Genomic DNA, 17,595 nt, shown 5'->3' with positions numbered 1-17,595 from the left:
ACCTTCGTATCTTTATGGATAATACTTTGGGGTCGATACGACATTTTTATCGCTTGTCATTAGATTTTTTTTTAATAGAGGTTCGGTGACCGAAAAATGGCAATTCTGGGGTTTCATTTATTTTTCCCTCTTTATGGCGTTCACCAAATGTTCTTTTCTAACATTGGCGTATTTTGCAGCCAATTTATTATTAGGTTTGTTTGATAAATACGGAGTGGCGGAGTTGTAGAGACCATCACAAAAGCGGCCGAGCGTCGGCCCCCACCGATCAGATATCGACGACCCACCCTATTATTTCTTTACAAAAGTGACAGAGCAAAAAGTTTAAACCTTTTGCAGAAATACCCCTTGTACCAAACTTTTTCTCTCTTTCACTTTTTTTTTTGCTAAGCAACTGGTCTAACGGAAACCATAGTTTTTATGGGCTTCAATTCACTATAAACAGCGTGACTTTTTTTTTGTTAGTATTTATGTTAATCCTAATTCATTTATATTATTATCATTTATTTATTTTTTAAATATGTTTCTTTTTTTTTTTACATACCATAGTTTCATTGCATTTCTTTTTATCTCATGTTGGATCACATTTACTTATTTCTATATCATTTTTATTTGTGCTTTTCATGGATTTTCTGGTTGGGATGTATTGTTGACCCATTTTTTTTTTTTTAAAGGGGTTTTTGTTTCAGGACTTTCTTTTTACGGACGTTATACAATTTTATTTTTATTTTTTTCGCATTTATTTTGTTTTCCCTTATTCATTGATTTTTATATTAGAGTCAAATAGATGGAATAAAAGGATTTAAAAGGAATGTCATGGAGTGATCTCTGTAATCAGCTCTCTCGGCAGCCTCAGAGAGAACGAGTGGAGTAGCGGGGCTCCTAATGGCCAACAGAAAACCCTTTCCCCACACTGGGATCTTTTCCCCCATTTTCCAGTACATTGTATGGTAAAGTTAATGGCGCCCTTAAAATGACGACTCGGTCCGAGAAGAATCAAGAATTCAGACTGATAAAGAAAAAACAAGTTATGACTCTTGGAAAAAGGGGAGGAAAAGATGTGCGGCTTTGGACTGGAATATCCCTTTAAGAATGGATTTCCATGTGTCAGCTTTATTGTGGCGCCATCATAGGCTGCAGCGTGGAGGTTGTCATCTTCAGGGCGTGTAGATCACAAGGATCCACAGATGTGACCTGTCACACGCCACGTCCTCCCGTACACATGTGGTTTTAGACACTGGTGGGAACTCGGCCATGGGGGGGAAGCTTAGATTATGTAACGAGACGTTGCGTCGTCTCCGCTGCAGAAAAAGGGAAACAGTTCTGTCAACATCGGCGAAGCCCCAACATGAGTATACGTGGCGGCATACACAACAAAGTCAGCTCTACACAGTGATGCAGCAGAGCCGAGCTTTACTACAGGCATGCTGACTGTTTCCACAGGCGACAACTGAGCCCTGCTTATATGTGACAGTATACAACAAGGACACGGCGAGCAGCGGACTATATACAGAGCAACCGCAGAGCTGTATATGGGGACAGGAGAGGATTAGATACACGGCTCAGCAGTCAGTATCACACAGGATAGGATTAGATACACGGCTCAGCAGTCAGTATCACACAGGAGAGGATTAGATACACGGCTCAGCAGTCAGTATCACACAGGAGAGGATTAGATACACGGCTCAGCAGTCAGTATCACACAGGATAGGATTAGATACATGGCTCAGCAGTCAGTATCACACAGGATAGGATTAGATACACAGCTCAGCAGTCAGTATCACACAGGATAGGATTAGATACACGGCTCAGCAGTCAGTATCACACAGGATAGGATTAGATACACGGCTCAGCACACAGTATCACACAGCAGAGGATTAGATACACAGCTCAGCACACAGTATCACACAGGAGAGGATTAGATACACAGCTCGGCAGACAGTATCACACAGGATAGGATTAGATACACGGCTCAGCAGTCAGTATCACACAGGATAGGATTAGATACACGGCTCAGCAGTCAGTATCACACAGGAGAGGATTAGATACACGGCTCAGCACACAGTATCACACAGCAGAGGATTAGATACACGGCTCAGCACACAGTATCACACAGGAGAGGATTAGATACACGGCTAGGCAGACAGTATCACACAGGATAGGATTAGATACACGGCTCAGCAGTCATTATCACACAGGATAGGATTAGATACACGGCTCAGCAGTCAGTATCACACAGGATAGGATTAGATACACGGCTCAGCAGTCAGTATCACACAGGATAGGATTAGATACACGGCTCAGCAGTCATCACACAGGATAGGATTAGATACACGGCTCAGCAGTCAGTATCACACAGGATAGGATTAGATACACGGCTCAGCAGTCAGTATCACACAGGATAGGATTAGATACACGGCTCAGCAGTCAGTATCACACAGGAGAGGATTAGATACACGGCTCAGCAGTCAGTATCACACAGGATAGGATTAGATACACGGCTCAGAAGTCATCACACTGGATAGGATTAGATACACGGCTCAGCAGTCAGTATCACACAGGATAGGATTAGATACACGGCTCAGCAGTCATTATCACACAGGATAGGATTAGATACACGGCTCAGCAGTCAGTATCACACAGGAGAGGATTAGATACAAGGCTCAGCAGTCAGTATCACACAGGATAGGATTAGATACACGGCTCAGCAGTCAGTATCACACGGGATAGGATTAGATACACGGCTCAGCAGTCAGTATCACACAGGATAGGATTAGATACACGGCTCAGCAGTCAGTATCACACAGGATAGGATTAGATACACGGCTCAGCAGTCAGTATCACACAGGACAGGATTAGATACACAGCTCAGCAGACAGTATCACACAGGAGAGGATTAGATACACGGCTCAGCAGACAGTATCACACAGGATAGGATTAGATACACGGCTCGGCAGACAGTATCCCACAAGATAGGATTAGATACACGGCTCAGCAGACAGTATCACACAGGATAGGATTAGATACACGGCTCAGCAGTCAGTATCACACAGGATAGGATTAGATACACGGCTCAGCAGTCATCACACAGGATAGGATTAGATACATGGCTCAGCAGTCAGTATCACACAGGATAGGATTAGATACACGGCTCAGCAGTCAGTATCACACAGGATAGGATTAGATACACGGCTCAGCAGTCAGTATCACACAGGATAGGATTAGATACACGGCTCAGCAGTCAGTATCACACAGGACAGGATTAGATACACAGCTCAGCAGACAGTATCACACAGGAGAGGATTAGATACACGGCTCAGCAGACAGTATCACACAGGATAGGATTAGATACACGGCTCGGCAGACAGTATCCCACAAGATAGGATTAGATACACGGCTCAGCAGTCAGTATCACGCAGGATAGGATTAGATACACGGCTCAGCAGTCAGTATCACACAGGGGAGGATTAGATACACGGCTCAGCAGGCAGTATCACACAGGAGAGGATTAGATACACGGCTCAGCAGTCAGTATCACACAGGATGGGATTAGATACACGGCTCAGCAGTCAGTATCACACAGGAGAGGATTAGATACACGGCTCAGCAGTCAGTATCACACAGGGGAGGATTAGATACACGGCTCAGCAGGCAGTATCACACAGGAGAGGATTAGATACACGGCTCAGCAGGCAGTATCACACAGGAGAGGATTAGATACACGGCTCAGCAGTCAGTATCACACAGGATGGGATTAGATACACGGCTCAGCAGTCAGTATCACACAGGATGGGATTAGATACACGGCTCAGCAGTCAGTATCACACAGGAGAGGATTAGATACACGGCTCAGCAGGCAGTATCACACATGGGGAGGATTAGATACACGGCTCAGCAGGCAGTATCACACAGGAGAGGATTAGATACACCGCTCAGCAGTCAGTATCACACAGGATGGGATTAGATACACGGCTCAGCAGTCAGTATCACACAGGAGAGGATTAGATACACGGCTCAGCAGTCAGTATCACACAGGATAGGACTAGATACACGGCTCAGCAGGCAGTATCACACAGGAGAGGATTAGATACACGGCTCAGCAGGCAGTATCACACAGGATAGGACTAGATACACAGCTCAGCAGGCAGTATCACACAGGATAGGATTAGATACACGGCTCAGCAGTCAGTATTACGCAGGATAGGATTAGATACACGGCTCAGCAGTCAGTATCACGCAGGATAGGATTAGATACACGGCTCAGCAGTCAGTATCACACAGGGGAGGATTAGATACACGGCTCAGCAGGCAGTATGACACAGGAGAGGATTAGATACACGGCTCAGCAGTCAGTATCACACAGGATGGGATTAGATACACGGCTCAGCAGTCAGTATCACACAGGAGAGGATTAGATACACGGCTCAGCAGTCAGTATCACACAGGATGGGATTAGATACACGGCTCAGCAGTCAGTATCACACAGGATGGGATTAGATACACGGCTCAGCAGTCAGTATCACACAGGATGGGATTAGATACACGGCTCAGCAGTCAGTATCACACAGGATGGGATTAGATACACGGCTCAGCAGTCAGTATCACACAGGATGGGATTAGATACACGGCTCAGCAGTCAGTATCACACAGGATGGGATTAGATACACGGCTCAGCAGTCAGTATCACACAGGAGAGGATTAGATACACGGCTCAGCAGGCAGTATCACACAGGGGAGGATTAGATACACGGCTCAGCAGGCAGTATCACACAGGAGAGGATTAGATACACGGCTCAGCAGTCAGTATCACACAGGATGGGATTAGATACACGGCTCAGCAGGCAGTATCACACAGGAGAGGATTAGATACACGGCTCAGCAGTCAGTATCACACAGGATGGGATTAGATACACGGCTCAGCAGGCAGTATCACACAGGATAAGATTAGATACACAGCTCAGCAGTCAGTATCACACAGGATAAGATTAGATACACAGCTCAGCAGTCAGTATCACACAGGGGAGGATTAGATACACAGCTCAGCAGTCAGTATCACACAGGATAAGATTAGATACACAGCTCAGCAGACAGTATCATACAGGAGAGGATTAGATACACGGCTCAGCAGTCAGTATCACACAGGGGAGGATTAGATACACAGCTCAGCAGTCAGTATCACACAGGATAAGATTAGATACACAGCTCAGCAGTCAGTATCACACAGGAGAGGATTAGATACACAGCTCAGCAGTCAGTATCACACAGGATAAGATTAGATACACAGCTCAGCAGACAGTATCATACAGGAGAGGATTAGATACACGGCTCAGCAGTCAGTATCACACAGGGGAGGATAGTGCTGGACTCCTTCTCCTCCTTGTCCTCGCATGATGCTGGCTGTAGGCTCTGTGGCTCCTCTCTGGTGTATACACATATATACAGACAGATCTACAGCTGTACACACAGGTGTAATATGAGGCTGTGCCTGTTGTTATGAAGTCACAGCCATCCGCTCCTTCTGCAGACACAATGGTGCTACCTGTGGGGGGCGTCCTGGGGGGCTCGGGGCACGGTCCCTGCTGCCTCCTCCTGGTGTTGCTGCTCTGTGCACGGAGCGGTGTCTGCAGCCGGTCCCTCCGGTGCCGGGTGCGATGCTCTGCAGGGTCCCAGCTGTGAGCGGAGGGGGCGGAGACTGCTCCATACAAAGGACGGGGGTTCCATCACCCTGCGGGGGGCGCTGTGCAGCGATCACACCGGACAGTGCTGGACAATGCAAGGCGTATTAGTCTTATTCCTAGGCCTGCAATCTTGTTCTCCCTGTTATCAGCCTAGGACGAGTGAATGCCGTCTGTTGTTCTCTGTTATCAGCCATTCCAAACTGGACAGGAGGTCGGGTGAATGCAGCGATGACAGAGAACAACAGAAAGCAAAAATCTGTCACCTCCCGATGGAGCTGATAACAGAGAACACACGAGGTCAAAATTGTTGGCGCCCCTCCTCGTTTAATGATAGAAAAACCCACAATAGTCACAGAAATAACAAGTAATAATCAAAAAGCTATGAAGATGAACAACTGACAGTCAGACATTGCTTTTCAGCCATGATTCCACAGAATTTATTCTATTATTTCTAAACACTGTTTTTCGGTGATTCCTTTGTATCCCCGTTCATACTGCACACACACACGATACAACATTTGAAATGTAAACTTGCCCCCTTCAGAAAGAAAAGAGCCAAACAAACCGCACATCCACGATTCTATCACTAAATACAGTTCAAACATTCATTTTCATAAACCTGCAGAAAGACACAGTGACCTGCAGGTGGCGCCTGAACCGGAAGACATTTATTGGCCTCTACCTATCAAACCAATTTATTGTATTACCAGTCTACATATATAAATACCGGTCTGTGTTCATCGGCTCATGAAATACATTTACATTTGACCAGCTTGCTTTTTCTGAAATTACCTGCGCCCCGACGAGCAATGTGCGAAAATTTCACTCGAGCCATGGTAGTTTTTGTTTTTTTTTTAAACGCATGAAATTGGCCTGGACAGAAATGATGGTTCCCATAACTTAATATTTTGTTGCACAACCTTTTGAGGCAATCACTGCAATCAGACGATTCCTGTAACTGTCAATGAGACTTCTGCTCCTCTCGACAGGTATTTTGGCCACTCCTCAAGAGCAAACTGCTCCAGTTGTCTCGTGTGTGAGGGTCGCCTTTTCCAGACGGCATGTTTCAGCTCTTTCCAAAGATGCTCAATAGGATTTAGGTCAGGGATCATAGAAGGCCACTTCAGAATAGTCCAATGTTTTCCTCTTAGCCATTCTTGGGTGTTTTTAGCTGTGAGTTTTGGGTCATTATCCTGTTGCAAGATTCATGACCTGCGACTGAGACCAAGCTTTCTGACACTGGGCAGCACATTTCTCTCTAGAATCCCTTGATAGTCTTGAGATTTCATTGTATCCTGCACAGATTCTAGACACCCTGTGCCAGATGCAGCAAAGCAGCCCCGGAACATAACAAAGCCTCCTCCATGTTTCACAGTAGGGACAGTGTTCTTTTCTTGCAATGCTTCATTTTTCTGTCTGTGAACATAGAGCTGATGTGCCTTGCGAAAAAGTTCCACTTTTGTCTCATCTGTCGATAGGATAGGACATTCTCCCAGAAGCTTTGTGGCTTGTCAACATGTAGTTTGGCAAATTCCAGTCTGGTTTTCTTATGATTTTTTTTTCCACAATGGTGTTCTCCTTGGACGTCTCCCATGAAGTCCACTTTGGCTCATACAATGACGGATGGTGCGATCTGACACTGATGTTCCTTGAGCTTGAAGTTCACCTTTAATCTGTTTAGAAGTTTTTCTGGGCTCTTTTGTTACCATTCGTATTATCCGTCTCTTTGATTTGTCATCAATGTTCCTCCTGCGGCCACGTCCAGGGAGGTCGGCTACAGTCCCATGGAGCTTACATCTCTGAGTAATATGTGCAGCTGTAGTCACAGGAACATCGAGCTGCTTGGAGATGGTCTTATAACTTTTACCTGTAACATGTTTGTCTATAATTTTCTTTCTAATCTCCTGAGACAACTCTTTCCTTCGCTTTCGTCTCGTCCATGCTGAGTGTGATACACAGCATGTCACCACACAGCACAGTGAGTAGTGAGTTTCTGTAGCCTCTATACAGGCCACTCACTGATTCCAGGATTGTAGACACCTGTGATGATTAGTGGACACACCGCGATTTCTCATGTCCCTTTTGTCACATTATTTTCAGGGGAACCATCATTTCTGTCCGGGCCGATTTCATGAGCTTTATTTTTTTTTTTAATTCTATGGAAGCATGGCTGAAAAGCAATGTCTGACTGTCATTTGTTCATTTTCATAGATTTTTTTATTTATTATTACTTTTGTCAGATTCAAGTTATTTCTGTCACCATTGTGGGCTTTTCTGTCATTAAACGAGGGGCGCCAACAATTTTGACCCCGTGTGTACATTCAGTTTTTGTCCAGTTAGGATTAGCTGATGACTGTCATACAGTCAATATCTCTCTCTCCAGTTTGGAGCGGCTGATAACAGAGAATAACAGACGGCATTCACGTGTCCTATAGTAAACTTCCCATCAGCCTGGAATAAGGGAGAACAGAAAACAATAGAACACATTGTCTCCTACCAGGAACCTCTCTCCAGGCTGAAAGGGCTGATAACTGAGAACAATAGACTGTATTTTAATGGACAGCAAACTGAAGACAGGAAGGAAGAGATTGTAGGTCTTTCTGATTATATAGTAGTAGATCACATGAGACACCTGCGATATCAAACACTACAGGATCAGAGACAGCGGAACAAAACAAGAGCAAAGCTCCAATCAGACGACATAAAATCAGACACAAATCACAAATCAATAAACCAGAAATGGAAACAAAATGGAGGAAAGTTCTCGACCTACAAAACGGGTAAAAAGAAAAATGAGAATAAAATTAAAGAAACAAAATAATAAAGAAAATAAAACTAAAAAGGGAAGAAACAAAATAACCATAAATACACAAATAACCCCCTAAAATAATAAATAGTATAAAATAATGTAAGACCCCCCCCCCCCGGCCCAGCTTCATTCATAGTGTTATATACAACCCCAACTACATTCACACTGTCCTATATACAATATAAACACATTACACTAAACCCAAATATTACACACCGCAAACAGAACAAAACCTACTGGTCCCTCTGCCTTACCGATAGGTCCCACTGCCTTACTGAATGGTCCCTCTGTCTTACCTACTGGTCTCACTGCCTTACTCACTGGTCCCACTGCCTTTCCTACCGGTCCCACTGCCTTACCCACTGGTCCCTCTGCCATACCTACTGGTCCCAAAGCCTTACCCACTGATCCCACTGCCTTACCCACAGGTCCCACTGCCATACCTACTGGTCCCAATGCCTTACCCACAGTTCCCACTGCCTTACCCACAGGTCCCAATGCCATACCAAATGGTCGCTCTACCTTACATACTAGTCTCACTGCCTTACCCACTGGTCCCACTGCCATACCTACTGGTCCCTCTGCCTTATCCACTGGTCCCTCTGCCTTATCCACTGGTCCCACTGCCTTACCCACTGGTCCCACTTCCTTACCTACTGGCCCTACTTCCTTACCTACTGGTCCCTCTGCCTTACCTACTGGCCCTACTTCCTTACCTACTGGCCCCACTGCCTTTCCTACTGGCCCCACTGCCTTTCCTACTGGCCATACTTCCTTACCTACTGGTCCCTCTGCCTTACCTACTGGCCCTACTTCCTTACCTACTGGTCCTACTTCCTTTCCTACTGGTCCCACTGCCTTACCTTTCAGTCACCCCCTATCACCACATTCACACTACAACAAATCTAAATACAACACAATATACAAAATTAACATATATTTTTTGATAGATATATTTTTTCCCTCTATATAAAGCACACGCCGACACTACAACAATAGATTGTATTCTGCTTCACAGCAAACGTGAAGATAGGAAAGCAGCGCATTCAACTGCCCAATGTCAATCTCTCCGGCTGATAACAGAGAAAAGTAAACTGACGGTACGATAATGATGTACTGCTCCCTGATACCAGCTGTGTCAGAACTGGAAAACGGGTGAAAGTAGGAAGGGTGAATGCCAGCTGTTGTTCCCTGTTATCAGCCATTCCAAACTGTAGGAAGGGTGAATGCCAGCTGTTGTTCTCTGTTATCAACCATTCCGAACAGTAGGAAGGGTGAATGCCAGCTGTTGTTCCCTGTTGTCAGCCATTTCGAATTGTAGGAAGGGTGAATGCCAACTGTTGTTCCCTGTTATCAGCCATTTCGAACTGTAGGAAGGGTGAATGCCAGCTGTTGTTCCCTGTTATCAGCCATTCCATACTGTAGGAAGGGTGAATGCCAGCTGTTGTTCTCTGTTATCAACCATTCCGAACTGTAGGAAGGGTGAATGCCAGCTGTTGTTCCCTGTTATCAGCCATTCCGAACTGTAGGAAGGGTGAATGCCAGCTGTTGTTCCCTGTTGTCAGCCATTTCGAACTGTAGGAAGGGTGAATGCCAGCTGTTGTTCTCTGTTATCAGCCATTCCAAACTGTAGGAAGGGTGAATGCCAGCTGTTGTTCCCTGTTATCAGCCATTCCGAACTGTAGGAAGGGTGAATGCCAGCTGTTGTTCTCTGTTATCAGCCATTCCGAACTGTAGGAAGGGTGAATGCCAGCTGTTGTTCCCTGTTGTCAGCCATTCCGAACTGTAGGAAGGGTGAATGTCAGCTGTTGTTCCCTGTTGTCAGCCATTTCGAACTGTAGGAAGGGTGAATGCCAGCTGTTGTTCTCTGTTATCAGCCATTCCGAACTGTAGGAAGGGTGAATGCCAACTGTTGTTCCGTTATCAGCCATTCTGAACTGTAGGAAGGGTGAATGCCAGCTGTTGTTCCCTGTTGTCAGCCATTTCAAACTGTAGGAAGGGTGAATGCCAGCTGTTGTTCCCTGTTATTAGCCTTTCCGAACTGTAGGAAGGGTGAATGCCAGATGTTGTTCCCTATTATCAGCCATTCCAAACAGTAGCGGGGGTGAATGCCAGCTGTTGTTCCCTGTTATCAGCCATGTCAGGATAGGAAAGTGTGCGACAGTAGGACGGCTGAATGCGATTCATTGCTCTCTGGTATCAGCCTTATAGGGCTGGAGATCAGGTGCGTGTAATCTATTACTCTCTGTTCTCAGCCACATCAGGATGGGGATAGACAGGATTTGGATTCAGCTCCTTATGTAGGCTGATATTAGGACAGGTGAGGATGCTCTGTTCTCTGTTATCAGTCATAATACAAGCTATTGCTTCCTGTTATCAGCCATGACGTCAGGATGGGAAGGAGTTGATGGCAGGTGACTACTGTCTCTTGTTTTCACTGTTATCAGCCATTTCAGACTAAAAAGACTTTTATGGCAGATCCGCTGAATTCAGTCTATTGCTCTCTGTTATCAGCCATTTTAAAGGGATGCGAGAGATCCACATGTCTCCAGTGCTGAGACATTTCCATCCATGAGATTGGCTTCTCTTATAATACTCCAGCACTATTATATAACTTCAGGTGGGAGCAGCTCTGTATTTTGATGGCTGTAAGTGGAAACAGTCAGTAAGCTTGTGAATAGATGACTCCCACTATCTGACCTGTAAGGCTGTGTGCACACGCTGCGGATTATGTGCGGATTCATCCGCGCGGATTTTCTAAAATCTGCAGGTGAAACCGCAGGTCAAAAGACCTGCGGTTTTACCTGCGGATTGCTCTGCGGTTTTGCCCTGCGGTTTTTCATCTCCTCAATGGAGGAGATGGCAAACCGCAGGAGAATCCGCAGAAAGAATTGACATGTCAATTCTTTCTGCGGATTGAAAACCGCGGAAAATTCCGCACCGTCTGCACTGCGGTTTTTGATTCCCATAGGGAATCATGGTACTGTACACCACAGCAAAAACTGCTGCGGGTCCGCAGTGGCCAAAACCGCTGCGGAACCGCAGCAAAATCCACAGCGTGTGCACACAGCATAATTCTGAGGGGCAGTTTATCCAACAGGATTTTACTGTGCCTGGTGTAAAAGTGAGCAAATCACCGGAGGAAGCTCTGCACAGACACTGAACAAGCAGGGAACCCTGGCACATCTCAGCCCAAGTGGCTCAGGGTATGAACACTTTTGCATCAAATTATTTAAATGTTCCAATGCCTAAAATGGAAATAATGAAGCAACTTTGCACATAGTCGTAATAAAAAAAAAAAACAACTACCATTTTGTGTATACAGCCCCTATGCTGACCTATGCGTCTCTCTGGGTTCAGGGATTTTTAACCCCTTTCAACAATCTTTTTTTTTCCATAGGATCAGTTATGTTCTAAAATCAAGAAATACATTTTAAAAAATGAACTTTTCTTGCCCTCCCTGGGTCCAGCGCTGTTTCTCTGCTGCTTCCCTGGACTTTGTTGTTTGTCTGCAGCAATTGCATCACATCAGCGCTGCAGCCAATCACTGAGCTCAGCCTCTCTGCTGATGCAGTAGGGGAGACTGATCAGGGCAGCAGCGGAAACTCGGCATTGGACCTGGGGAGAGTAAGTAAGGGGCGGTTTGTTTGTTTTTTACAGATAACTGAATCTATGGGAAAAAGTTTACTCAAAGGGTCAGAAAACCCCTAAAACCATAGAAACACATAGGTCAGGATAGGAGAGGAGCTGTGTATGCAAAACGGTAGAAGGATTGGAACATTAAAAATAATTGGTTGCAAAAGTATTCACACCCTTTAAGTTTTGTGTGATTTTTTTGCTCCTCTAGATGTCTGGCCGTGACATAGATGTTTCATGTGTTAATAACGAAAGCTGAAGTTACAGAACAGAGAATTGGACAGAGGCTCACATCTGTGGGAAATCAGACTCCGATCCAAGACAAGATTAATGCAGAGAGAGAAAGGACCGATGTCTGCAAAATGTCTCCAAGTCCAAGATGTCTACGCTAATGGTTGACACATAGCAACACGCGCTGGGAGGTCGGAGCAATGTGTGTGCATGAGATACCTGCTGCAAGTGCTATGTAGGGGCTAAAGGGGCTCTCCAACTCTGGGGTCAAAGGGGCTCTCCGAATCTGGGGCTAAAGGGGCTCTCCGAATCTGGGGTCAAAGGGGCTCGCCGACTCTGGGGCCAAAGGGGCTCGCCGACTCTGGGGCCAAAGGGGCTCTCCGACTCTGGGGTCAAAGGGGCTCTCCGAATCTGGGGTCAAAGGGGCTCTCCGACTCTGGGGCCAAAGGGGCTCGCCGACTCTGGGGCCAAAGGGGCTCGCCGACTCTGGGGCCAAAGGGGCTCGCCGACTCTGGGGCCAAAGGGGCTCGCCGACTCTGGGGCCAAAGGGGCTCGCCGACTCTGGGGCCAAAGGGGCTCGCCGACTCTGGGGCCAAAGGGGCTCGCCGACTCTGGGGCCAAAGGGGCTCTCCGACTCTGGGGCCAAAGGGGCTCTCCGACTCTGGGGCCAAAGGGGCTCTCCGACTCTGGGGCCAAAGGGGCTCTCCGACTCGGGAGCTAAAGGGGCTCTTCGACTCGGGAGCTAAAGGGGCTCTCCAGCACTGGGATTAAAGGGGCTCTCCGACTCTGGGATTAAAGGGGCTATCCGACTCTGGGGTCAAAGGGGCTCTCCGACTCTGGGGTCAAAGGGACTCTCCGACTCTGGGGTCAAAGGGACTCTCCGACTCTGGGGTCAAAGGGACTCTCCGACTCTGGAGTCAAAGGGACTCTCCGACTCTGGAGTCAAAGGGACTCTCCGACTTTGGGGCTAAAGGGGCTTTCCAACTCTGGGGCTGAAGGGGCTCTCCAATTCTGGGACAAAATGGTCTCTCCAGCTTTCCCACTGCTTGCAAGAAAAAAGTGGAAAAAATTTCCAGAAGTTGAATAAATTCTTTTCCTTGGTAGTTTAGGGAGGTGAAGGGGTTAAAAGTAATATATATTGTGCTCTCAGGATTATAATGGAGCAGGATCCAAGGTCCTTGGGGGTCTACAACGGACTAAAAGCTAAGACCTAGTATTCTTAGTTGTTTAGGGCAGTGAAGAGTTAATGGTATTATCTGCAGTGTGGCACTTTAATGGGTTAGTCTGTGAAGCTGATAAAAAAAAAAAGTCTGATTAGTTTTATCATTTGCTTTTACAGCAGTTTTCTGATACAGAGCTCCAAACCCTCAGCTTCCCTTTAGCTATAGATCACTGGCTGCCTGCAGCTGCCACTAGGCGGAGCTCACTGCATGCAGATGGATGCAGTACTAGACATTTGTATGGAGTGATCTCCCCCTAGTGGTGGCAGCAACATACTAAAAACTATCGGCATCCCTGTCCTATATCCTGTGTCCTTGTATTGATACAGAACATTGTAATCCTTATTTTGCAACATTTGTTTCCTCATCAATAAGTAAAGTTTCTTTCGGTCCTTTTATTTTCGCTCTCTGGTTCGCAGCTTGTTTATTCTTAAGGAAATGTTTCTGTTCCTGTTGCGCAATTTTCATCTTAAAATATAAATTTTGCTTCCAGGTAACTCACATAAAGTTGTTTGAGCTCGGACCTGACGCTTGTTTTTTTTTTTTTTTTTTTTTTTACTGGGATCATGAACAAGAAAAATTCCGTTGGATCGTTACTCTGTGCGCCCTTTGACATTCAATATACAGTGGTGTTTGAAAGTTTGTGAACCCTTCGGAATTCCAAATTTCTGCATAAATTTGACCTAAAACTACATCAGATTTTCACACAAGTCTAAAAAGCAGTTAAAAAGAAGCAAATCTAACAAAGGTGTCACAAATATTAGAATTTGCCATTTCCAGTAATTGCTGATTCATCCTGCACATCGGACGGAGGAATTTTAGCCCGTACCTCCCTACAAAACAGCTTCACCTCTGCTATGTTGGAGATTTTCTCCAGGGTTTTCTATTGACTCTGCCGTTCCAAAAAACTGTAACTTTCTCCGCCTGTACCCTTTCTTTTGTAGAATGACTTGTGGCTTTGTGTCACGGACTTGGTTTGTGGAACCACTGTGCGACGGACCGTGGAGATCCTGGAGGGGGGTGACTAAGCGAACACCGGACTGTTCACTAGAGCCTCTGATGGTGAGGTTAGACTTGGCTCCCAATGAACGCCAGGTGCCACTCCAGGACATACCAACGGACGCGCAGCAGCTGGACCCAGAGGACAGACTGGAGGGAACAGCTGGCAGCGAGTTTGTATCAGAGTGCAGCAGAGTTCGCATCAGAGTGCAGCAGAGTTCGCACCAGAGTGCAGCAGGCAGGATTTACACCAGAGTGCAAGAGGCAGGATTTGCCCTAGAGTGCAGCAGACAGGATTTACACCAGAGTGCAGCAGGAACTGGTATGCAACCTTACACAATTTATACTGCATAACAGGAAGGTTGCTCAGGCACCTCCCCCGTGGAGAGGAGGCAATATATACATGTCTCACAACCATTGGCTGGGGAGGAAACAGCAAGTGCACGCACTAACCCTTTAAGAGGGCGGGAGCGCGATTGCCCTAAGGACACTGCTGGAAGCCCGGCTGGAAGTGCTGCTGGGAGCATGTGGAGCATGAGGCAGAGAGGAGCTGACTGCAGCACAGGTGAGTGAACTGACAGCCGGAGACCCTGCCTGTCAGAGCAGGGAGCCGGCGTGGTGCTAACACATTGGGCTATTGTCTAGGGCGTGAAGACCGTTACATTGCTACCGGGCCTGTGCGGGTGAGGGGCACGCTGATGCCCACATAAACTTCAACAGGATATGCATCCTTGGACACACATCCAGTTGAAGTGTATTACCGCATACAGGCCCATCGGGTCCATGTGTGGCAATACACGATGACGGACAATCAGAGGCCAGAAGAAGCCTTATATTATACCCTGATATTAGCGCATTTACCGCAGAATTGGTGGTCTTGTATTTATTTCTATGTAGCTAGACAGTGGGCCCCAAGAATGTTTTTTTCTGGTAGGCCCAAGGAGCTCCAGTCCAACTCTGAGTGGGTCCCTATTGCCCTAATGGAACGAAGCTGTGCACTGGCCACCGCCACAATGACAATGCACCAGTAATGTGGACAGCCTGGTGCCTAACAGCGCCCATGCTGCAAGACCGAGTCCCCATGACTCCAGTCCGCACCACCCCACCAGCACAAAAACCACAGCAATAATAGCTGCAACACAGAACCAAACCAAACGAGCATCGAAATTCACCTTCCTCAAGCTCTACAGTGAGAGCAAAAATGGGCTGGACCCTTTTGCTTGCAGTCTCCAGTGCCAAATGGGAGGAGTACTGGTCCAAGAAAGGGGAAAGAACATGCTCTACACCAAAACAAAGCATGAACCGCACCTCCAAAAATCATACATTGATCTAATGCCGCTAGGCAAAAATATGTACACTGGGGAAAAAAAAGTATTTAGTCCCCCCGCGTGGTTCTGGGATTTTTGCTCACCGTTCTTGTGATCATTTTGACCCCACGGGGTGAGATCTTGCGTAGAGCCCCAGATGGAGGGAGATTATCAGGGGTCTTGTATGTTTTCCATTTTCTAATTATTGCTCCCACACTTGATTTCTTCACTCCAAGCTGGTTGGCTATTGCAGATTCAGTCTTCCCAGCCTGGTGCAGGGCTACAGTTTTGTTTCTGGTGTCCTTCGACAGCTCTTTGGTCTTCACCATAGTGGAGTTTGGAGTCAGACTGTTTGAGGTTGTGGACAGGTGTCTTTTTATACTGATAAGGTCAAACAGGAGCCATTACTACAGGTAATGAGTGGAGGACAGAGGAGCCTCTTAAAGAAGAAGTTACAGGTCTGTGAGAGCCAGAAATCTTGCATGTTTTAGGTGACCAAATACTTATTTTCCACCATAATTTGCAAAATAAATCTTCCCAAATCAGACAAGATAATTTTCTGGATTTGTTTTCTCATTTTGTCTCTCATAGTTGTGGTCACCTATGATGCCAGTTACAGGCCGCTCTCATCTTTATAAGTGGGAGAATTTGCACAATTGGGGGCTGACTAAAGACTTTTTCCCCCACTGTATAACTGAATATGAGGTTCTTAGTTTAACATTCTGATCAGACTGGATGAAGCCCACTGCCACTTCACAGCGAACCTCCTAGTGGGTCCCCGCACGCCGACTACCGCCACAGCAACAATGCACCAGCAGGGCGCATGGCTCCACTCTGTTGGGGTGAGGGAGATTCCTTTCATTTGGTGTTGGTGCTGTGTGGCGGCCATTGTTGTTGTGTTTTTGTGCTGGTGGGGCAGCGCGATCTTGAGATACCGGGCCATCTGCCCTGCTGGTGCATTGCTGCTGTGGCAGTGGTCAGCGCACAACTCCACTCCGTTAGGCAGGTAGGACCCACTAAGAGGTTTGCCGTGACGTGCCAGTGGGCTTCATACAGTCTGATAAGAATGTTAAACTAAGAACCTCATGTTCAGTTATATATATTTTTAGATCAATATATGATTTTTGGAGGTGCTGTCCATGCTCTTCTTCAGCATATTAGAAATCAGCAGTATAGAAGACATTATCCATCACTATTGAGCTGTGTAGCTGCTACATTGCTGGACTCTGTTACATTGCCACAGGGAGTCTCCTGACACAATCCAGTCTGCTACGTTCCTGGACTCTATTACATCACTAAGGGGAGTCTCCTGACACACTCAGTCTGCTACATCACTTGACTCTGTTACATTGACACAGGGGGAGTCTCCTGACACCCCTGTCTGCTACATTGCTGGACTCTGTTACATTGCCACAAGGAGTCTCCTGACACAATCCAGTCTGCTACATTCCTGGACGCTGATACATCGCCACAGGGAGTCTCCTGACACAATCCAGTCAGCTACATTCATGGACGCTGACACATCGCTACAGGGAGTCTCCTGACACAATCCAGTCTGCTACATTGCTGGATGCTGATACATCACCACAGGGAGTCTCCTGCCACATTCCAGTCTGCTACGTTCCTGGACTCTATTACATCACTAAGGGGAGTCTCCTGACACACTCGGTGTGCTATATCACTGGACTGTTACATTGCCACAGGGAGTCTCCTGA

The 17,595-nt window shown here is 46.6% G+C and overlaps 1 protein-coding gene across 1 annotated transcript in view; it reads right to left on the bottom strand.

Annotated features, from left to right (window-relative positions):
• KLHL35 (kelch like family member 35) overlaps positions 1-5,884 on the bottom strand; it is a 37,765-nt gene extending 31,881 nt beyond the window's left edge. The window contains exon 1 of the mRNA XM_073548601.1: positions 5,540-5,884. Within this exon, the coding sequence (XP_073404702.1) occupies positions 5,540-5,721 (182 nt within the window). The 5' untranslated portion in view covers positions 5,722-5,884. The remainder of the gene's footprint in view (positions 1-5,539) is intronic.
• Between the last annotated feature and the right edge of the window lie 11,711 nt (positions 5,885-17,595).

Source organism: Dendrobates tinctorius, unplaced genomic scaffold (genome assembly GCF_039654945.1).
Source record: "Dendrobates tinctorius isolate UK_male_01 unplaced genomic scaffold, ASM3965494v1 ptg000157l, whole genome shotgun sequence".
NCBI classification, from domain to species: Eukaryota; Metazoa; Chordata; class Amphibia; order Anura; family Dendrobatidae; genus Dendrobates; species Dendrobates tinctorius.
The sequence above is the reverse complement of the archived record's forward strand: the minus strand, read 5'-3'. Positions and strand labels throughout refer to the sequence as shown.